The 23,791-nt window shown below is 36.0% G+C and overlaps 1 protein-coding gene and 1 long non-coding RNA gene across 2 annotated transcripts; both read right to left on the reverse strand.

Annotated features, from left to right (window-relative positions):
- Positions 1–1,569: 1,569 nt before the first annotated feature.
- On the reverse strand, positions 1,570–20,071 carry LOC134661303 (uncharacterized). The gene is made up of 6 exons (XM_063517305.1): positions 19,911–20,071; positions 11,854–11,996; positions 11,330–11,424; positions 3,207–3,340; positions 2,750–2,899; positions 1,570–1,736 (listed from the first exon to the last, which is right to left on the reverse strand). The coding sequence occupies exons 1-6, from the start codon at positions 19,975–19,977 to the stop codon at positions 1,585–1,587; spliced, it is 741 nt and encodes a 246-aa protein (XP_063373375.1). The 5' UTR covers positions 19,978–20,071; the 3' UTR covers positions 1,570–1,584.
- On the reverse strand, positions 16,313–16,852 carry LOC134661311 (uncharacterized). The gene is made up of 3 exons (XR_010097947.1): positions 16,810–16,852; positions 16,632–16,672; positions 16,313–16,353 (listed from the first exon to the last, which is right to left on the reverse strand). It is a non-coding gene; the product is annotated as an uncharacterized LOC134661311 (long non-coding RNA).
- Positions 20,072–23,791: the final 3,720 nt, after the last annotated feature.

Consider the following 23,791-nt stretch of genomic DNA (forward strand, 5'->3'; position numbering starts at 1 on the left):
CAGTATATTTATTATACATTTAGTCGAACGAGCGAGCGAAGCGAAGCGAAGTTCTTACATTCGACTTTGAACATGCGGCTGGCTAGCGGCACGTCTCGGCATTTCGATGTTTTTAAGCTGAACTGTCAGAAGATAGTTTGATACTCAATAACTTAAGTAAATTTGTTCTAATTTAAATGAAATTGGGTAAACGTGTAGTTGAGGGCATTATATTTTAGTCATTAAATTATGAGCAGGCCCGATCAAGAGGTTATTGAGCTAGAAGAGCTTAGAAGGCCAAAAAGCTGTTTGTGAGAGGTCTTGCTATTCTGGTCATTTTTTGCAAGAAACATGGTCGAGTTTAGTATCAAATGAAAGTGCTCGACTTACACTTTTATAATATCGTTTTTAGATTTACCATTTTGAAATAATTAGCAACATAAAAATAAAATACAATAAACATAATATATGTATTTGACATTTGACAGGAAATATTTCGGCTTAGCACAGATACAGTTTATTTTAATCTCTATGGTGGTGACTTAAATCCAGGGGAGAGACAGCCGTATACGAAGCCCTTTATTCGAAAAAATAGCGCCATTTATATTACTTAACGCTAAACTTGTAAATGGCGCTTCAAAATTGATGCAAAAAAGCAAATCTTGTCAGTAGAAAAAGGCGCGAAACTCAAATTTTCTATGAGACCATATCCCTTCGTGCCTACATTTTTTCTACTGACAAGATCTGCTTGGCCAACTATATTATGCATACTACTCTTTGCTTAAATCAATAAGTTAAGGGCTCCACAGACCTTGCAATAAATCCACGCGATCTTACGCGAGCGACATAAAACAGTAGAAATTAAATAAAATGGAACTCAAAAATGTCCATACTAAATTGTTGCCGTGTGTAAGCATTTTACGTCAAAAATGTGACAGTTACGTAGAAAGTGGCGCCCTCATTTATTTTCTATTATTTTATGTCGCACTATACGAGTACCTAAGTAGGTGCAACAAAGTCAATCGCTATATATTTTTTTGTTAACCGCGAGTTCTCAGTTCGGGGCGAACTACTAGTGTATTCCGTTTTTCAGGTGGTTGTGAAAAAAAGTTATAACTGGAAATGCATCCTCGAATATGACGAATATGACGATGTCACTGTCAATTTCGTTGATCAGTTGCGTTGCCTTATTATTTGTCACTCATTATATCAAGGAGATTGATTGACAGTGACTTCGGCCGTTTCCCGCTGGTGCCTCGCTGCGCTAGTAATGCTGCATCAGCAACGCTGCTGCAGTCGCAATGGGAATGTAACCTTTTTATTATATTTATTTACATCTCGTCGTTTTGTCGCTTTTGTGGCCTCAGTTAAAACAAAGCATTATGTATATTATAAGTGTACCTACAGGTATAATTTAATAGCTTTGTTAGCGGATTTAGATAAAGTTTAGTAGGATCCAATATTAAGAAATTGTCATTCAAATATATATTAGACTTTTGTTTTTAATATAAACTTTCCATTAACATAGTCATTCATTTCATACATTTTCCACAAAGTATGTGAAGATTTGAATTAGGGTAGTAACTCCTTGCAGTGTAGAGTCCGCTACTGCGGTATCAGCTGATCGAAGGGGAATATATTAGCAATCTTATTGGCAGTGTCAAGGAACAGGTTGGAGACAGTTTTCTCGGCGTAGGGCTTGGTGGCTCGGAGGATCTCCTCGCGGCTTTGATTGATGGCTTCATTCGCCGCATCGCCTGGAAAATAATATAATACATATTTTATTATTTAGTTTTAGTATTGTAAAATTTAAATAAAAAGTTAATTCGGGTACCTAAGTACACATTCAATATATTTTTTTTTTCATGCAATTCACCGTAGAAGACTTTTTTCTTATGTTGTCCATGACTTCGTTCGCGAATGGTTTAATAATTTAATAACACGATACATTTGTTTGTCACAACGTGTTTCTAGGAAATGTTAAAGTCGGCCTTCACTCACAATAAATGTCATTCGTTCTCGATACAAACTTGCAACCTGCTCTTGGCCCGCTTAAATAGATAAATATTTTTTGGTACTTAACGCCGAAATTGAACAGAATATAATTATTTGTATTCGCAAGAAACACAAACGATATAAATTACCTCATATTAAAAAACATAGAAAGATGACAGTGCCACGAAATGGCCTCATCTCAGCATCAAATAATAAATAAATAAATAATGTTTGATCCCACTTTTCACTAGTTTTTGAATTCTTGAAAACGCCGAAATAGCTTCTTGTTTTCTTTTTAATATTGTATCTTTCTACCAAGTTTCAAGTCCCTTATTCAAATCGTTTCATTATAAACTTTCTACACTTTTTTTACCCCCAGAATATGAAATTTCAAAAACCCTCAAATCTATTTTCTTGCTTTCTAATATTTTATCAAGTCCGTAACAATTTTTTTTTTATTTCCTACACAAACTTTCTACCACCTTTCGGGATGAATTAAGAAACGCTGAAATTACTTTTCCTTAATATTATTTGTGTTTTTACGACGTTCCATGTTCGAAGCTTAAACTAAAACCTATAGTTGGACTGTTGTTATGGTAGTCGCGTGAGTGAGTGAGCCACACGCACCGAGCGCCTTGTTGCCGTCGAAGAGCCCGTCGAGGCGCACGTCCAGCGCCGAGAACTGCACGTACTCCACACCCGCGCGCCCCACCAGCCGCGAGTGCAGCACTATCTCCGTGTCGCACTGTACTGAAACAACATCGGACACACGCACCGAGCGCCTTGTTGCCGTCGAAGAGCCCGTCGAGGCGCACGCGGTAGTCGCGCACGTCCAGGCGCACGTCCAGCGCCGAGAACTGCACGTACTCCACACCCTCGCGCTCCACCAGCCGCGAGTGCAGCACTATCTCCGTGTCGCACTTTACTGAAACAACATCGGACACACGCACTCAATATCAGTGAAAACAGTCAAATATGCTAAATATTATAAAATCTAGGTACCTACATACAGTAAGCACATTCTTAATTGAAAATCTAGACCTTCCAATTGTGTAAAGAAATGCGTACACCTACCTACATATTTTGTTTGTCGTCAATTCGTTTTTTAAATAGGTAAATAACAAAACCACTATTCCTTCAACCAAGTGGACATTATCGAAGCAACGTCACAGCAAAATTAAAACGCTAGGATGGTCGGAATGGAAGAAAAATGTGTATAAAATAAAACATACTGGCGTCAGCAACGATGGTGCCGGCGCCGTGCAGCGGCAGCACGAGCAGCCGCGCGTCCAGCACGTACCGGCCCACGAAGTGCAGCCGCGGGAAACGCACGCGCGCGCTGATGCGCAGGGACTCCAGGTCCACGCTGCAACACACTCATGTTACAAATGTTATAATAAGTACAACGTAATACTCGTAGAGTCTGTTCGGAAAGAGTCGCGGAATGTATTGCGCCCCATACGAGTACATTCCACAACTATTCTCTTTCCGCACAGACTCTATGTCAGAATTGTCAGACAACCTGCTCTAACATGACATGACATTACGAGATACGAGCTTTTTACACGACTGCCCAAAAAAAGGAGTGTATTGTTTTTATAGTAACTGCCAACAAGCGTTGACAGTTACCTACTTTAAAAAGCTCGTAGCTTGTGTGTTGCTTTACATTGAGGGCCGAAAATAATATGTCAATATAGGTACTTCTTAGGTCCTATGCTGTCCACCGTTTAAAAATATTCGCCCCTATTGAATTTACACACTGTACATAGTGAACAAACCTAATTATAGCTTAAGTAATTAGCTTATGTCTCCCAGCTTTGCATAATATCAGAAGGTGTAAGCAGGGACTTTAAAAGGAGGTTAAACGTTTCCTTTTTACTGATACGATAACGCACGAATTCGAAATAAAGTATGAATTAGATTTACTCATTTAAAGATTGAAATGATAATGATGATGAAACGTATTTCAAACACACGTTACACAGTAGCTAATGAAAACAATTGCAAGTATGTACTCGTAGGCGATGTAGGGAGGGTAATAGTATATTGCGGACGCCGCCGGTGTGCCGGCGCGGCGGCGCAGAGGGCCTACCGCGAACCACGTTCGACGTGTTGCCTCCCTGTCACACTTACGTACGAATTTACAAGTGCGACAGAGAGGCAACACGTCGAACGTGGTTCGCGGTAGGCCCTCTCGACCGTAACGCAACGCTTGCGCAAGCTAGGTAGGTAGGCAGATCATACGATGACTCTAGGCTAAAAGTGATGATTTTGATGAACTAATTCTGAGAACCTATTAAAGGGTAGGATGTTGCCGTACTCTCTGAGGGCGTAAGGTTTGTGATTCAGGCAAAAGTAGAGATAAATAAGTCATACGTTCCAAGTTAAAAAATTACTTGACATTGATAACAATTCCTGATAAAAATTAAATTATTCAATTTAATTCGTTAAATGAATAGGAACAAAATTAAATTCAAATATAAATACTTATAATAAAATTTCTTAGCATAGTAGGTAAATAATGAGTACGTAAATGTTACGTTTATTACAAATTTCAAATATAGAAAGTCTATCCAAAGAAATCACTACAAACAAAAGGGAATAAGTAACTAAGTTTTTACAGAGCAGCAGAAGTTGCTAAGCGGGCGAGGAGTTAAAAACTACCTAGACACGCTCTTATTTTCTTAACAATAAAGTCGCGTCAAGATCATTTTGAACACCTCGCCCGCTTAGCAACTTCTGCTGCTGACTGTACGCTAACATCACTGTTATTGACGTTACTTGTCACATTCAAACATAACAAAATTCGTAATACATTGCGTCTTAGAATAGAATTTACAGCGTAATTAAATCAAAACACTAGTTATTTTTAAAAGTTTCTGAACAAATGTTGGTCAGTGAGTTTAATTTATTTATTTATTATTTAAGTTTAATTTATTGCTCCTGTTACAAGCCACACCCCGTATACCTTTATACTTACTAACATTGCCTAGGCAACGAACATAGCAATTACATGGCTTCATATTAAAAATAAGTTGTTGTCAATAGCCGTACGAGATACGAGTACTACTTACTAACACCAACATACCTTACACTTACCTCTGCCTAAAGAGCAAAAACATTATTTAGGTGCAACGGAGCAAAGGAACTCATATATTGTTTACAATTCCTTAAAAATAATTATCTTATAAAATTCATTAAATATACAGTCATTTCAGATGTCCAGTAAAGGTAAGTAATTTACGAATGCTAATAATTACAGCTAGAAGTTCTTACATATTTAGTTTCACTTCCGCTCCGGTACAATACAACGGAGGTAGGTAAAGTACCTACCATATCTATCATACTATCCATCTGATAAATGTGTAAAATCTAATATTTAATCAAACTAGGCCTACTATCATAACTAGGTACTACAATTTTAGATAGGTACCTACAAAAAATATTAAGCAATGGAGAGTTGCCTCCATAGATTGCGTAAAAAAATTGTAGGGGGAAAATCTTTAAGTATTCTATTTTTTATTCGTGCACCACTTTTATACAAATTACAAATACCTCCAAAAACCTCCGGCTCAATGGAATACTTAGGCACCTAACCAGCTACCTTTAATATGTACCTATTAATAAACCAATTACGAAATAAACATGCTACAGATGGTACTTAATCCAGCTGTGATGAATAATAAATACTTAAAAGGTTATTTTTAGGGTTACGTAGCCAAATGGCAAAAAACGGAACCCTTATGGATTCGTCATGTCTGTCTGTCCGTGTATTTCACAGCCACTTTTTTCCGAAACTATAAGAACTATACTGTTGAGACTTGGTAAGTAGATGTATAGTTAGAACTAAAACTCAAAAAAAATTTTTTCATCAAACCCATACGTGTGGGGTATCTATGGATAGGTCTTCAAAAATTATATTGAGGTATCTAATATATTTTTTTTCTAAACTGAATAGTTTGCGCGAGAGACACTTCCAAAGTGGTAAAATGTGTGTGTCCCCCCCCCCCTTGTAACTTCTAAAATAAGAGAATGATAAAACTTAAAAAAAAAAATTGATGTACATTACCATGCAAACTTCCACCCAAAATTGGTTTGAACGAGACTAGTAAGTAGTTTTTTTCTAATACGTCATAAATCCCCTAAATACGGAACCCTTCATGGGCGAGTCCGACTCGCACTTGGCCGCTTTTTAAACTTTACTGAAGTCGATTAGCCTTAAGACTCTTAAGCCGAGCCGCTAATATTCCATTGAAAGTGACAAAAAAACCTACATGTTTTCAAATTGATTGCAGTGTGCTAATATGCGCGATACTTTGTTCTGAACCGATACAGTAAACTGAGGGGCTACCGCGAAAACCGAATTTCACAAATTGCGGGCATTTTTCTCTGTCAAAGAGAAAGATCCCCGCAATTTGCGAAATTCAATTTTCGCGGTAGCCCCTCTGGGCTATAACCGCGAAAAACGAAGTTCGTCAATTGCGGGCATTTTTCTCTGTTACTCTAATTACGCTTTAATGAGAGTAAAAGAGAAAGATACCCGCAATTTGATAATTTCGGTTTTCGCGGTGAGCCCCCTGATGTTTGAAACGAGATGACTGCGCTATGGTATTTTTATACATAATTTTATGTTTCTACTCCGTCATATTATATTTTTACTTTAAAACTAGAATTTGTATTACATAGAAAGGGTTTATTTACATATGACTTACATCTTATTCTGAATGACATTTTCAGAGTATACTTGTAAGGAGAAGGTGTAGGAAAGGAACAGGTAGGTAGGTAGTGTAACGGTTCACGGGCTCCCGTACAAGTATAAACTATAATATATATATATATATATACATATATATAACAAATACAATTAAACATATGTTAATATACATTCGCAATTAAATAAGTCAAGATAATTTAAAAACATAAAACATTGCTATAAAATTAACATAATCAAAAAGCTTGAATGGAATGTGACCTTGGAGACCAGGTGCGCTCCGAGGAAATTAGGTCAAGGTCGTTGCTATGGGAGTTGGGGATACCAGGGGTCGGAAGATTACTCGAAAAGTCGGGGGAATTTATGCCGAACGACGGGAGAATGAGAAATTTGAAATGGTAAAGTATCATAAGGGTTTTTATATATTTTGTCATTTTAATTACATTGAAATTAAAACAAAATAAAATAATGTAAAAGGAAATAATAGACAAGTACTATTATTTAGTGGAAAGTGGGCAAGGATGAATGTTCCAGGCTCAAGAGTATTTTCTGAATAAGCAGTAGAATATTAGGAAATATACAAAGGCTGTAGTATAAATTAGCTAATTATATTAATAAACATTCTTTATTTTTAAGAAAAAGTTCATAATACAAAATTAAAGATAGCTAAATGAGTAATTAAAGGAGGACAGATTTATCATTAGAAATCGAAGAGATCAATTTAAAGAAAAAAACTCACTAAGCAACTTTAATTAGTGTAAAGTATACTTTGAATAATTAATAATGTGGGGTTTATTCGGGTAATTCGGGATATCGGGAAATTCCGAAAATCATTGTAAAATCACTCATATTCCGTTGTAGTAAGAGTCAGCTTTCGGAATTAACCGCCACTATACATCATTCGGGAGTGCCCGAGTACACCTTACAATATTATTTAAATATGCTCTTGTAAAATAGTATGGATAATATTTTCTAATAAATGCCTTTCATCATCATCGAAACGAGTGGAACGGAAATTTTATTGGATAATTCAAATTGTAGCTGGTAACACCGTACATCAGTGGTCAATAACCTACGGCACACATCAACTATAAAAACTACTATGGAACACTTGATTAATAAAAAGGTTGCCGACCGCTGCGATGCGCGAATGAAGAGCTTACTGCGCATGACCAACAGTGATTGCAGAGATTGGACTATGAACACGATATGCACTATGTGGACTGTTTGGAAGTAAAAGAAAATGAACCATAAATTTAAGGGGATAGGGTTGAATTTCGAAAAACCTCGATCAGAAAAGAAAATTTACCATAAATAGTAGTGGTTTTTTATTTAGGGGTCATTTCAATTTCGGAAATTCAAACGTGTAAGGCGAAGCTCTGTCCGTCCGTACATTGAGCCTAGTCCTAGATTTATTTCGGGAAATTTATTTGTGCGTGTTTACTTATTTAATCTTAATTTAAATTCAAAAGGGTCATTCATTCTCAAACATTCAGACGTGTAAGGCGAAGCTCTGTCCGTCCGTACATTGAGCCTAGCCTATGGATTGTGTGGTAAATTAAACATAGCTCTGCCATCGCGCCGAGAGGCATTGAGCTTCGGTCAGGAGTTGGAGCCAGCAGGGAGCGTCTACAGGGAGCAGCAGGGTGCAGCAGGGAGCGTCTACAGGGTGCAGCAGGGAGCAGCAGGGTGCATTGAAGTACATTTAGAGAAGTTCGGCGGGGTGGTGAGCTAATTTATCTTATTATATTTTTCTTAACAAATAACAGATTGATTAACTAAATTTTATTCTCGTTTAGAAAGACTATTTGACCTTTAAATGTACATTTTTCATAATAAATAAATAAATAAATAATTAAATAAATATTATAGGACTTTCTTGCTCAAGTTGACTAAGTCTCACAGTAAGTAATAATAATTTAAGTCATAAATTATAGATTAATATCCTAACAAGTAACTTAATTTTGATTGAAAGTATCAATGATTATGTTCCATTAATTCCTTGATTTAAATGTAATTTGTGTACTAATCTTTTTATTAGCATTGCTCAACTTGAGGGTGGATATGTATAACGATGCCAACGAAGCTCTCGAGTTAATCAGTGATTTCAGGAGTGATAAGTGTTTTGATTCGAAGTGATAATCAGGCAGATGGCCATTTTAAAGCTAGGGCAGTAATAGTATACTAACGTAAGTCAGATTGACATAGACTTTGTTGTTGAACGAGAAGAAGGGGTCCTGAATCGGTGAGTGAATTTTCATTAAAGTGTGATAGAGTCAGTTGCATCAATCTGTTTATATTATTAAAGAGTTCAAAAAGTTATTTATGGAAAGTCTAATAGTAAAGCGTCAGGCATGCCGGTTAATGATGTTCAGTTTATCAAAAAATGGTTGGAGCAACTGGTTTTAATGTGTGTTTTTCAGGAATCGTTTATATGTACGTTTACAGGCGTACGGAACCTTGAAATTATGTGATTATATGTGTGTGTTTTTTTAGGAAATGATTATTTACATGTACGTTTACAGGCGTACGGAACCTTGAAATTATGTGATTATATGTGTGTGTTTTTTTTAGGAAATGTTTGTTTACATGTACGTTTACAGGCGTACGGACCTTTGAAATTATGTGATTTTATGTGTGTTTTATTTAGGAAATGTTTATTTTACATGTATGTTACAGAGCGTACGGAACTTTGAAATTATGCGATTTTATGTGTGTTTTTTTTTAGGAAATGTTTATTTACATGTATGTTACAGAGTGTACAGAGCTTTGCGAATTAAGTGATTTATGTGTGATTTTTCAGGATATGTTTGTTTTGTGTAATTTTACAAAGTAAACGTAAAAATAGATTTCTTTGTGTATATTTTTCAGAGCGTTTAGTATTTTAGGAATAAGCTTTTACTTCATAAAAGAGTCAATTTGATTTACAATTTACCCTAACCATTAATTTTTCATACCTATAGAGCTATTTGCTCAATTTGTATCTACATTCTTAAACATTAAATAACCATTCTAAAAAATGTTTACTAATGATGTAATTATTTATTCTCTATAGATATTATATATTTAAATTATGTATGCTTATTTCCTCTTGTAGTGAGCTTTCGAAATGGGATTTGGGCTAAGCTATTTTCTGACACTCCATACCATAACAGAACTAGTAAAGCTCTTGAAATAAGTCCATTTGTAACTATGGTAGACATATTCAAATTTAGAATTATTTTTAAGAGTTTAGAATAGATTAAATTATATAGAGTAATTTCGAGTAAACACAATATTAAATTAGACAGGGATTTTAAAATTTATTAAGGGAAGACATACTGTTTCACATAGTAATATTTGTTTTGTATCTAAAGAAGTATAAATTTTATAAATAAAGCTAGTGTTTTGTTTTAAATTCACATCTCTCAGCGCTTAGGCCATTTTATTATGGTAGGTTTTCGTCTCTATCACTGAAAGCTTGTGATTAGATTTCTATCAAACTACAAAATGTAGTTTGTTGATAGTATAATTTACTGATTTTGGCAAGTTGGAGTCAATAGATCCATCTGTTCATTTTATTAGAAACTGGAGAATTGTTCAGGAAAACGGACAATTCAAGCACTGACTGAGTGTAACACAAAGTCAGGTGATGGTCCGCTATACTTGGAACGTGGTATCATTACATGCAATTTGAATTTATATTCCGGATTTTTGAATAATTCATTAAGGCTAAGGCCTATCTATACTTTATTTTTACTTAAGGGTAAATTGAGTCCAAGGACTTGCCATATGACGGAATTGTACTTTAAATGAGTGAATTTCTTATTAGTATCAAAAGATGACCGAATGATAAGGGTCCAAATAGGAATATCCCAAGGGAATTCCACTTTCTTTGCTAGAACGAAAATAGGAATGAAGCAGTCCTCACCCTGATGACAGAGAGTGAAGTTGATGTAAAATAAGATCTCGCAACTCAAAATAACACAAGAGATCATGTGTTCCTTATTTTAGTCTTTATAGTACTTTAAACTGGTACTCACTCAGAAGTGTTAAGACACTTTTCTGAATCTCCTCCTAAGTGTTCTAAGGAACTTAATTACTCAATTATAAGAATGAGAATTGAGCCATCTACTTCATTTGGTCGCACGCTTCAGCTGGAGAAATGCTATAGATGATATATATACCTATAATATGTCTCCAGTAGGTAGGGGACATTAACCCCATTTTATAAAAAACTATTATTCATATCTTATATTTATTTTGTGTACTTCATGTAAAATAATTTCTACAATACTTTACCCTAATTTACATTCATATAAATTAATCATAATCTACTTGTGTCTTACTTGTCATCATGTAATAATTTTTGGTACTTAGTATGGGCTAATCTTATCCTTCTAGTGTAAAAAGAATTTGAGTTATTACACGCAACTTAGGAGTCCTACCATATATTAGACGATCACGATTTTCTTTGGCCAATTGATTTAAATCTAGACTGGGGTAATCTTCATCCTTTAAGTTCGTGGGTTTTGGTCTCGGTTACTGGGGTAGTCGGGTAGTTAAATATTGTTTTAGTTATGGGGTAAGGGTAGTTTTTTAGAGGTTAAAATATAGTGCGTAGGGGTGCGGTTACAGTAGGTACTTAGGTAGATAGGTACTCACTCGACATTTTTAATAGAGAAGTTCCCCGCGCCCGACACCTGCACGTCCTTGCCCACCGCGTGGAACTGGATCAGGTTGCCGCTGTCGACGATCAACTTCAAATCAAAGTTTTACATTTAAAATTATTTACTAACTAGACATTTAATACGTTACTGATTTATTTATTAGTTTATTAAGGATCTCTACAAATAATGTCCGAAACGTAGGTTTGAGTGTGAATGAATGTGCTCTGCTATTTGTTTTATATTTCTTAGGGGTTTGATTTTGTATAAATGTGAAAAATGTTCATGTTTAACTCAGCGAATTAGCGAACAATAACTAAGTAATAAATATATGAAAATAATTAAAATCCATTAATGTCCGCTGCCTTTAACTGTTTAGGTACGTTTGAAAAGATAACAATTAATTACCCAATTTTAAGTAGTTTTATCGAGTTACAGTAATAGGTAAAGAGTTTTAAAAAATCTAAAAAAATGGAATTGGTCATTATTGAACAAACATAACCCTGAGTAAATTATACGTACCTCAGGAATGTAGAAGGGTTCTATGGGCGGCACCTCAAACTCCGGTATGCCTTCAGCTAGTTTTGGTCGCAGCCTCTCGATGGATTTGCGAACGCACGAGTTGATCGTGCTCTGATCGCGCTTGCATACTTCGATATAATCAGCTGTAATGTTCATTTAATATACTTTTATGTTGGTACCTAACTAATGATATTACCGCTTTCTTTTGCGCAATAACTAATAATACATGCACCCAATATTCATCAAAAATAATTATGTAAGTAGTTAAAAATATTTTCATGTAGGTACCCATTGTTATTCAAACAAGAGGTAAACATCAGCAAGCATTAGGTACTTACTAGTGAATACGTAATGCTATAGAATAGGTTACAATCTTAGCGTTATGGGTAATAATGAGTGACCAAGTGATTATGTGAGATGAGCCAACAATGAAGGATGTGGTCGGAGACAAGCCACAATGGCGGCGCCGGCTCGAGCCCAGCGTTTATCCGCCGTGACGTGCCCATCGCCGCTATCTGCCCACTTTTAAATAATATATTATTTATTATAAGCCTATACAGTGTCCCACTGCTGGGCAAAGGCCTCCCCCCTCGATCTCCACTCTAAATTACCTTACCTACCTACTCACTCAAGAAGTTACACGATTCGTTAACCGTATAGCGTTTTTGCTAAATATTCTGCGGAAAATTACCCGCTCAAAATAAGCATTACGAAGTGCAGACCATTGGAATAATTATAGGCGTCATCCATCATCATAAAAAGGATGCATTTTTTGTTTTAACAAAACCAAGAGTAAAAAATTAAGTACTTAGGTACCTTCTGAAATATATTGGTGGATGGTTTTCTTTACCTACATCTTCAGCATTAAGCGGAATAGGTGGCCATTTTTAGATTTATTTTAGTTTAGAGTAAGGTTTTTTTTAAGATTGACTTAATCATGTATTTATTTATTATGAATAAAGCCAGTTTTACTTCATCAAATAGGTACCTACATATATTGATAAATAATAACAATACATATAATAACCATATTAATTTGCAGGGCCGATGAGTTGAAAATGACTTAATTTAACTGACCCACTTCCCAGTTTTCGCCTGCGATAAAATTTAGCATACCTACTAGTAGTTCGCCCCGAACTGAGAACTCGCGGTTAACAAAAAAATATATAGCGATTGACTTTGTTGCACCTACTTAGGTACTCGTATAGTGCGACATAAAATAATAGAAAATAAATGAGGGCGCCACTTTCTACGTAACTGTCACATTTTTGACGTAAAATGCTTACACACGGCAACAATTTAGTATGGACATTTTTGAGTTCCATTTTATTTAATTTCTACTGTTTTATGTCGCTCGCGTAAGATCGCGTGGATTTATTGCAAGGTCTGTGGAGCCCTTAACTTATTGATTTAAGCAAAGAGTAGTATGCATAATATAGTTGGCCAAGCAGATCTTGTCAGTAGAAAAAATGTAGGCACGAAGGGATATGGTCTCATAGAAAATTTGAGTTTCGCGCCTTTTTCTACTGACAAGATTTGCTTTTTTGCATCAATTTTGAAGCGCCATTTACAAGTTTAGCGTTAAGTAATATAAATGGCGCTATTTTTTCGAATAAAGGGCTTCGTATACGGCTGTCTCTCCCCTGGATTTAAGTCACCACCATAGAGATTAAAATAAACTGTATCTGTGCTAAGCCGAAATATTTCCTGTCAAATGTCAAATACATATATTATGTTTATTGTATTTTATTTTTATGTTGCTAATTATTTCAAAATGGTAAATCTAAAAACGATATTATAAAAGTGTAAGTCGAGCACTTTCATTTGATACTAAACTCGACCATGTTTCTTGCAAAAAATGACCAGAATAGCAAGACCTCTCACAAACAGCTTTTTGGCCTTCTAAGCTCTTCTAGCTCAATAACCTCTTGATCGGGCCTGCTCATAATTTAATGACTAAAATATAATGCCCTCAACTACACGTTTACCCAATTTCATTTAAATTAGAACAAATTTACTTAAGTTATTGAGTATCAAACTATCTTCTGACAGTTCAGCTTAAAAACATCGAAATGCCGAGACGTGCCGCTAGCCAGCCGCGTGTTCAAAGTCGAATGTAAGAACTTCGCTTCGCTTCGCTCGCTCGTTCGACAAGATATGATACATTTTATCATAAGTATACAGGGTGCTTCCTGTAACAGGAGCAATAAATTAAACTAAAGGCTGTACTCCTCAAACTGACCAACATTTGTTCAGCAACTTTTAAAAATTATGAATCCTTTAGACTTCCTCTTTTTCATACAAAATAAATATTGCCTTCAATGTACGCTGACATCAGTGTGTTTGACATTGCTTGTCACGCTTTAAACATAACAAAATTTGCAATACATTGCGTCTTAGAATAAACTTGAAAGTGTAATAAAAATCAAAACATGAGTTATTTTCAAAAGTTGCTGAACAAATGTTGGTCAGTTTGAGGAGTACAGACTACAGTTTAATTTATTGCTCCTGTTACAGGAAGCACCCTGTATACATAAATACCTACCTATCCTAAAAAACCGTTAGCAACTTTTTTTAAATGGAACAGTGGGTAAAGATGATAATTGTATTAACTACAATATTATCAAGATACAATTTGACATTCTTTAACTAGTAGATTAATTACCTAATAAAAAAATATGCCTACATATACGAATAATGGCAATACTAGAAATAAGGGTGGATAATAACTAGGTACTTCACTTGTAAATCTCACAACAACTATTTCCGCTTAAAAGGGTCATAGTACCTATTTAAGTATTTTTGCAGCCAACTGTACAAAGTATAATATTAGATATCGGACATGTAATTGGTACATTTACCTTAACCACCCTTAACCTACAGCTTGCATTGCGCAAGTCTAGGGAATTAACAAACACGTTGAAAGCCTACTTGTACAGAACTGATGGGGGGAAGCGGGTGACGGGTGACACCACCCCTCAGCCCTAGCAACGAAGTCCTTAAAATATCTGGGCGTAGCTCGAAAGCGTTTTCTACGAATTACAAGTATTACAGCCAACCATATGGCGTTAGTAAAAAAGTTTACAATTAAATGTTTTCAAAACGGCATAACATACGTGACTAATGAATCTAATGATCCCCTGCTTAGTTACGATTAAATCCTAGTCGGTCCTGATAACCTACACCTACACCCCTGTAGTGCACACAATTTATAAAATGGTAAGAGGTTAAGATATTAGGAATCCTGAGTTTTTGACATTCGCTCAATAAAAAAATATGGTTGTCTGTAAAGTCGGTTTACGGACGATAATTTTGCGTGATAACGTCATAAGAAAACATTGATGAAAAATTGCATAATGATTTTATACGCTACCATGGAGATCTGTACATAAGGTTACCAAGGAGATCTGTCCACAACGTGACACTTTTTCGTGCATGCTAGCGGTGTTCATCGATTTATAAGACGTTATCACGTTAAAAAATCACGAACTTTAAAATATTTGTAACAAATTATGTATGCAATATGAAAATTGCTTCTAAAAATCGGCAATATTATATTTGAGGGAACGTACCGATAACTTTTTTAAATTTACACGTACAAAATATTTAAATGATAAAATATGATATCGCGCCCGGGCAGGCCGGGCACGCACTTCCACCTCGCTCACGCTTACAGTTATAGTAAGAGAAGAGCACGAATTTACTGGGCCTTAACGGATTAAAAGCCCAGCCTGTAGAGATACATAATTGATCATTAAATTATGATGCGATTCGCAGTGGATTTGTAGTGGCGTGGTGGGGCCGGCTTGCCTAATTAGGTAAGTATGACTAATTACGATTGTCACGATTTTGCGATTCTTGTCACAAGAATTTCAATTTTGAATTTTGAGAATTTAACATCCTTGAACCATTAGTGAAATTATCTTAGTCAAATATCTTTAAAAAACTTGTTTTTCTATCTTCGTAGAGTGATATGTAATTACTGTAGGTAAATATATTCAGTATAAGGTACAAATTGATTAAACATACAAATTATAAACTAAATTAAACCTAGGAATGCGTAAAACTAACTTAACAAATAAAATATTACCCCCCACTCTGATTGTCTCCCGGATCAAATGTGCCAGAAATACTGGCGGCATTACCCCGCTGAATGGCCAGTGATATATGTAGGTATATATCTTGTGTATATTTATTTATTTATACAATTAATTCCAACAGCTATGAAATAGTAGTTTAACTTTTTTAATAGCACAACAGAGCTAATTATAGGAACTCGCAATTAGAAACTGAATAAATAATACGTTTTATATGATATGTTATTAACTGTATATATGCTAATAAACATACTTTGCCCTTAGGCTGCAAAAACATTTAACCCCTGGAGCGCCCCAGAATTACCGTAGTATGGAACTCCTATACTAGTTACTAGCACACGTGTCTTGTTATGGTCCACGAGCCAGGCGCAAATTTCGTCAGTCATCGCCTCCCGGGTGAAAACTCGTATACTGGTTAACGGCCATATATGATGAACCCTCGTGGACGTCAGCTGCCGCTACGTTGGTGGGTTGAGGAATGGCAGCCACCGAAACACGTAAAAAAAAAATTTTTTTTCAGTCATCGCCTCCCGTTTCATACTTAGTCAGATGAAAGTTTAGGTGCTATTGTTAATAAAAACAATCGTCAGCCGGTTGTATCGCGGTGGAATCACCGTCAGCTGTACACATGAACATGTAAAAAAAATTTTTTTTTTTCAGTCATCGCCTCCCGCTTGATACTTTGTCAGATGATAGTTTAGGTGCTATTGTTAATAAAAAAACTCGTCAGCCGGTTGTATCGCGGTGGAATCACCGTCAGCTGGTCACATGAACATGTAAAAAAAAATTTTTTTTTCAGTCATCGCCTCCCGCTTGATATTTTGTCAGATGATAGTTTAGGTGCTATTGTTAATAAAACAAATCGTCAGCCGGTTGTATCGCGGTGGAATGACCGTCAGCTGGTCACATGAACATGTAAAAAAAAAATATTTTTTCAGTCATCGCCTCCCGCTTGATACTTTGTCAGATGATAGTTTAGGTGATATTGTTAATAAAAAAAATCGTCAGCCGGTTGTATCGCGGTGGAATCACCGTCAGCTGGTCACATGAATTTATAAAGCAAATAAATAAATACAATCTAAAATTTAAAATAATTGGTTTCAGTCATCGCCTCCCGTTTGATACTTTGCCAGATGATAGTTTAGGTGCTATTGTTAATAAAAAGAATCGTCAGCCGGTTGTATCGCGGTGGAATCACCGTCAGCTGGTCACATGAACATGTAAAAAAAAATTTTTTTTTCAGTCATCGCCTCCCGCTTGATACTTGGTCAGATGATAGTTTAGGTGCTATTGTTAATAAAACAAATCGTCAGCCGGTTGTATCGCGGTGGAATCACCGTCAGCTGGTCACATGAACATGTAAAAAAAAAATATTTTTTCAGTCATCGCCTCCCGCTTGATACTTTGTCAGATGATAGTTTAGGTGCTATTATTAATAAAAAGAATCGTCAGCCGGTTGTATCGCGGTGGAATCACCGTCAGCTGGTCACATGAACATGTAAAAAAAATATATTTTTTCAGTCATCGCCTCCCGCTTGATACTTTGTCGGATGATAGTTTAGGTGCTATTGTTAATAAAAGAGATCGTCAGCCGGTTGTATCGCGGTGGAATCACCGTCAGCTGGTCACATGAACATGTAAAAAAAAAATATTTTTTCAGTCATCGCCTCCCGCTTGATACTTTGTCAGATGATAGTTTAGGTGCTATTGTTAATAAAAAACATCGTCAGCCGGTTGTATCGCGGTGGAATCACCGTCAGCTGGTCACATGAACATATATCAAGCAAATAAATAAATAAAATCTAATATATGTTCATATGACCAGCTGACGGTGATTCCACCGCGATACAACCGGCTGACGATGTTTTTTATTAACAATAGCACCTAAACTATCATCTGACAAAGTATCAAGCGGGAGGCGATGACTGAAAAAAAATTTTTTTTTACATGTTCATGTGACCAGCTGACGGTGATTCCACCGCGATACAACCGGCTGACGATTATTTTTATTAACAATAGCACCTAAACTATCATTTGACAAAGTATCAAGCGGGAGGCGATGACTGAAAAAAAAAATTTTTTTTACATGTTCATGTGACCAGCTGACGGTGATTCCACCGCGATACAACCGGCTGACGATTTTTTTTATTAACAATAGCACCTAAACTATCATCTGACAAAGTATCAAGCGGGAGGCGATGACTGAAAAAAAAATTTTTTTTTACATGTTCATGTGACCAGCTGACGGTGATTCCACCGCGATACAACCGGCTGACGATGTTTTTTATTAACAATAGCACCTAAACTATCATCTGACAGAGTATCAAGCGGGAGGCGATGACTGAAAAAAAAATTTTTTTTTACATGTTCATGTGACCAGCTGACGGTGTTTCCACCGCGATACAACCGGCTGACGATTTTTTTTATTAACAATAGCACCTAAACTATCATCTGGCAAAGTATCAAACGGGAGGCGATGACTGAAAATATTTTTTTTTTTTACGTGTTTCGGTTGCTGCCATTCCTCAACCCACCAACGGAGCGGCAGCTGACGTCCACGAGGATTCATCATACGTAGCCGTTAACCACTATAGGAGTTATCGCCTGGGAGGCGATTGGTCATGGAAACCTGTTCGTGGCTCGCGGTCTATTAGGGCGCTCCACGGGTTAACAAACGCAATAGGTATAATCGATGCCGACTTTATCATACAGGCACACGGGGCCCGTGCCCAGGGCCTCCATCCTCAGGGGGGGGCCGGAAAACAGACAGTAACAATATATTTGATTACTGATTAATAAATAGAAGATCATAGTAGAAAAATGTTAGTTTAATTCCCTTTCTTTACTTTCCAAAAGGGCCCCAAATTATTATGTGACTAAGGGCCCCAGCATAGCTTAATTACCTAACTAATGTAAAATGGAAATGGAAATAAAACTAATAATAAATAGTCTTGGCTAAAGCCCTTTGGTGTGCCAGTATATTAATACTTATACATATAGTACCTATAGGTACTACGAATACTTATTTTTTTGAATTTTGATATTTACGTCTTAGAAAGACATAAAATTTGCAAAAAGGAAAAGTGTAAGTAGCTATCTGCTACCAATATAATGATTTTAGCTAGGTACATAGTTGCTATGTTTGGCAAAGCTGCTCTGTATGCTAGAAATAAACTACTAAACGTACTAAAAATTAAGTATTTTGTTTTATTTGTTTACCCACTTTTAATATCATAATCATAATCACAATAATTAAATCAAAATTAAAGGATAACATTATTTGTAGGTACTTATATTATAATATGTACTTGGTTTATTTAATTAGTTATAATTGCAGACACAAGTTGGTGCAGATTTGATGAATTATGTTAATAATTATTTGATTTACAATTCAGTTATAATCGTATATGTATATAGTAAAGAATATCGATAGGGTGTTTTCCTTCCAGTCAAATCTGCTACTCTACATAAAATGAAAACGATTTGATACTGTATGAGAAGCACAATAAATGCACCTAATTTTTTATTACTAATTTAAAAATCATTTAAAGCTCCAAAACCTATTGTGACTTGTTTTTTTAGTTATTAGTTAAGGTAGGTATTATATATTTAGCGATTTGATTTCATTACTATTTTTTAATACCCTCATTAATATTTTGCCCAGGAAACTTAAGTTTATAAAGGATTAAAATTAAAAGCTCATCTAGTAGGTACTTATTAATTTTGGTTTAGTGGTGTACTTACACGTAACTAGTACCATTTTACTCGTGATATACTCGTATGTATATACAAATATACATGTGTTTTATTCTTTTGGGCGAACTTCGCCCAAAAACCCGTATGACGGTATACTTAAATAAATTACTATTGTACTATTTAATGGACGATTAATAATTATTAACCTGCGGTACGTGCGCATTATGGTTGGATATAGAGTACTGGACTCGCACGATCACTTACGTAAATCCTTCGGGAAAACACTGCTAACGACTTGCAAGAAAATGATTACCGAGAGAGACTTAGTCATTCTGCCAGAACCGAGCTAATGACAAGTTGCGAGGCCATAAGACAATAGGCAAGAGGCAGCCAACGGTGCTCACGCCACTAAGAGTTAGGGCCGACCTTGCCGAGTTATATACTGTACTGTACAGGAATCTAACTGCTACGTCATTGCTAAAGTTCGAGATCGTTCATTGAAATGGAATACATACCTATTGATATATGTATAGCTAATATCACTTAACGTTTGGAGTCCACAATAATAGAACCGTTTACACCAAACATGTTTAAGACTTCGTAATAAATCTCCGACTGATACCGGTACGAGGTAATGATCATATAAGATGACGAGTGAAAAACCCATCATGCATTATATCTTTGAATTCAATGAACACTTTACAAACACATACACAACTACATATTTAATTTAAACGTATGTAAGTACATATGTGGTACGTGCCGGTCCTTCTGTAAGATTATGATCAGCGCTTTATGCTACAGGTGCATGGGGTTTACAAAACCAAGAAATTAATCTAACAGGGAGGGAGTCTTTTTTCAGCATTCCGCTTACTTCTCGCTTAAAACTTTTTGTGAACAATTACGATGGAACCGATGTTCGTCGGTTATCCACAGTTTATTTTGATTAGGCATGTTGAATGAGATACCAAAGAAAACAGTTGACGAGTAACGACACTGCAAAAAGGAACTAAACTTAATGGTTTACTAATGAATGGGCCAAAAACGTTTCCCAAAGTATCACATCCCAAACTATGTTTCCCAAATTATCATTTCCCAAAAAAATGTTTGGCAAAACAACTTATCGCAATTTTTCAGTTAGCAATAGTCTTTTTTGGCAAGTTATTGTTTAGCAAATAACTTGGTCAAGTTTCATTTTACCAAGTATTATTAAGTCAAATGTATCATTAAGCATAACTTACATGTCCCAAAATATTACATGGCGTACAATTTACATACCAATAGAGGGCCTGCAGTATTTTTATTTTTGCTTTCATTTGAAATACTTTATCCCGACCTTGGTTTTTTTATCATTTTGGTTATGTTTTACGCAAACGGATGTAATTTGTTGAACCATGAATTCTATGCATTTCGCTCTTACTGACATATTAGTGCGAGTGGTGCGAGCGAGATGTAGGTACTATAGAATAGTTATTTGTACAACAAGAGATCAAAGTTTGATATTTCTTCGAGTGCTTATTTTGAGTCCCGTGCAAGCGAAAGATTCTATAATAGATTCACGAGCGTAGCGAGTGAATCTAATTTAGAATCTTGAGCGTAGTAAGGGACTCAAAAGCGCACGAGATGTAAATAACTTTGATCTCGTGTAGTTCACAAAACTTTTCACCTCAGCAGTGAGAACATATTAGAGAACCCGAAAAATGTATTCCTTCTTCATCACTTACCTCTATTCACTCATGTTTTCTTAAGATATACCAACAATTAAATTTTCACCTCAGCATCTCGAACAAGGGTACTTTGCTACTTAAAAACAGTGAGCAAAATCGCATTTTGCTCACTGAGTGAGCAAAATCACATTTTGCTCATTTTGTCTCACTCAGTGAGCAAAATGCGATTTTGCTCACTGTTTTTAAGTAGCAAAGTACCCTTGTTCGAGCTGCTGAGGTGAAAAGTAAATTACATGGTTACGTATATGTCAGTGTTGACACTGTCAGTGACTCATGGTTCGGGGTACTTAATAGTAAGGGAGCGTTCAAGTATTACGTAACGAATTTGGGGGGAGGGAGGGGTCTTGTAAAACGTTACGATGCGTTACAGGGGCGGGAGGGGGGGTTTGAACTACGCGTTACGTAACATTGTTTTTAAACCCTTCAGAACTTTTCGCCACTTTACGGTACTTTACGCCACAAATTGTAGCCTTTAGGTAAAACAGTGGCGGTACTTCCATACAAGCCCAAAAGCCGGGCTTGCCTTAGTTGCCTTACCGAAATTATGTAGTGATAAGATCAATATAGATTATTTAAAAACCGCGCGCCAAAAGAACCCGTATTAACATCGTATTATTAAATTCAAGCCACAGCTCTCCGACCGCGGCGCGTGTTGCAAATTTTTGCCGTGGCGCCACTTCCGCGCGAAAGAATTAAGTCGCAGGTTATGCTCGCTATCCTGCTCGCACTCGTCGGCTTGCAACCGGGCTTGCTTTTTCGTCCCGCTCTTAGGCGCTCCAGCCTACAAACCGCCATATAATGAATGTAACAATTTGTTGGTATATATAGCACTTTTGTACGGCGATTTAAGCCTGACTTTTAGTGTGAAGTTAGCTGCATAAGTTTGCTCGAGCGCGAGTTGATGCGGGTTGACTTCAAGTGTATTATTACTTAGTCAAAACAAAAGTTGAATTAGTGAATGTGGATTTGTTCGTTTGTTGTGGCGTTTATAAGTATCTAATTCGTTAACAATGGATGAAGTTGTTGCTTGTGATGGTATGAAATGCGTTCACGTATTACTCAACGAATTTAAAGATCTAATGGTATGACATTTTGATGATAAAACTTTTAAAAAACATAGTAATTTTTTTGGTACTGCATTGTACCTACCTACTATAACTTAATTTATGAAGATTACCCCCAATCTGCATTACACAGAACTGTGATTTTTTGTATTATTTCCAGTTAGAATCACGAGCTCTTTCGACCCTAATACGAGAAAAAAGTGTCCCCAAAATTTCATACAAATGCAGCAAAAACGAACGAACGAATTTAGGTTCAAATTTAAATAGTGATGCATATTTGCCAAATTTGCGAAGTAACAATTTGAGCAAATTTCTTTTTGGAATATAATATAATAATATTAGCCAATAAAAAACGTTTGCTAAATAAGTTTTTGTCCTAATAACATTTGACAAAGTAAAATCATGCCAAATGATAATTTGACCAAATAAGTTATATGCGAAGTGTAACTTTGCCAAAGGTTCCTTTGGGAAATGAAACTATTGCGATAAGTTTGTTGGGAAGTGAAATTTGGCGAAATGTATTTGGGCCAAACGGAAGTACACCAAACTTAATATGTACCTCTGCAACTCGAACAAATGTGTTTTGATGCTTACAAACAGTGAGCGAAATTCGATTTTGCTCCACAAGCCCAAAGTATATAATGTGCACTTCGTGCCTTACGTGTCCCTCGCTACACTAAAAATTTTAATTCCTTGAGCATAGCTAGTGATTTAATTTATAGGATTATAGGATATTATAGGATCTACTACTGAGAACTACGTAGAGATGGGCCCGATATTCGGTAATTATATTCGGCATATTCGACAAGTTTCTGAATTTTCGTATTCGATCGAATACGAGAGAGAGGTTGTTGTTTGAGAGTCCCTTGCTTGCTTCTTGCCTGTTTGCTTCCAGGGAATTTTGCCTACGCAGCGATCCATCTTTTAATGTACGTTGGTTGTCTTCAGTCAAAATTAGTAGAAGTTACAGCTGCATATGAGATCTGTCATTCAAGCGATTTATATTCGTCCTCATAAAACGTAATCTCCTAATACTTAGATTGGTTTATAAGTAGCCCTAGAACCCACCTAGACCTAGAACGACTACCAACCCGCCAACATAGACGGCAAAAACTGGTTAAAATTGAACTCCACGGGTAACAATAACAAGACATTACTCATAATATGACTGGCTCGAGTAACTACAAGTAATTCCCTCTTGGGCTCCCCTATCAGAACACAAGGCGTTCATGGTTTATTGTAAATAAAGTCAATCTGAAGCTATAACACAATTCAAGATGGTATTATATCGAGCAGGTAATTGTTTCAGATATGATACCATTTTGGTAATAAACGTCATATTGTAAAAAAAATA

Source organism: Cydia amplana, chromosome Z, assembly GCF_948474715.1.
Source record: "Cydia amplana chromosome Z, ilCydAmpl1.1, whole genome shotgun sequence".
Classification (NCBI taxonomy): Eukaryota; Metazoa; Arthropoda; class Insecta; order Lepidoptera; family Tortricidae; genus Cydia; species Cydia amplana.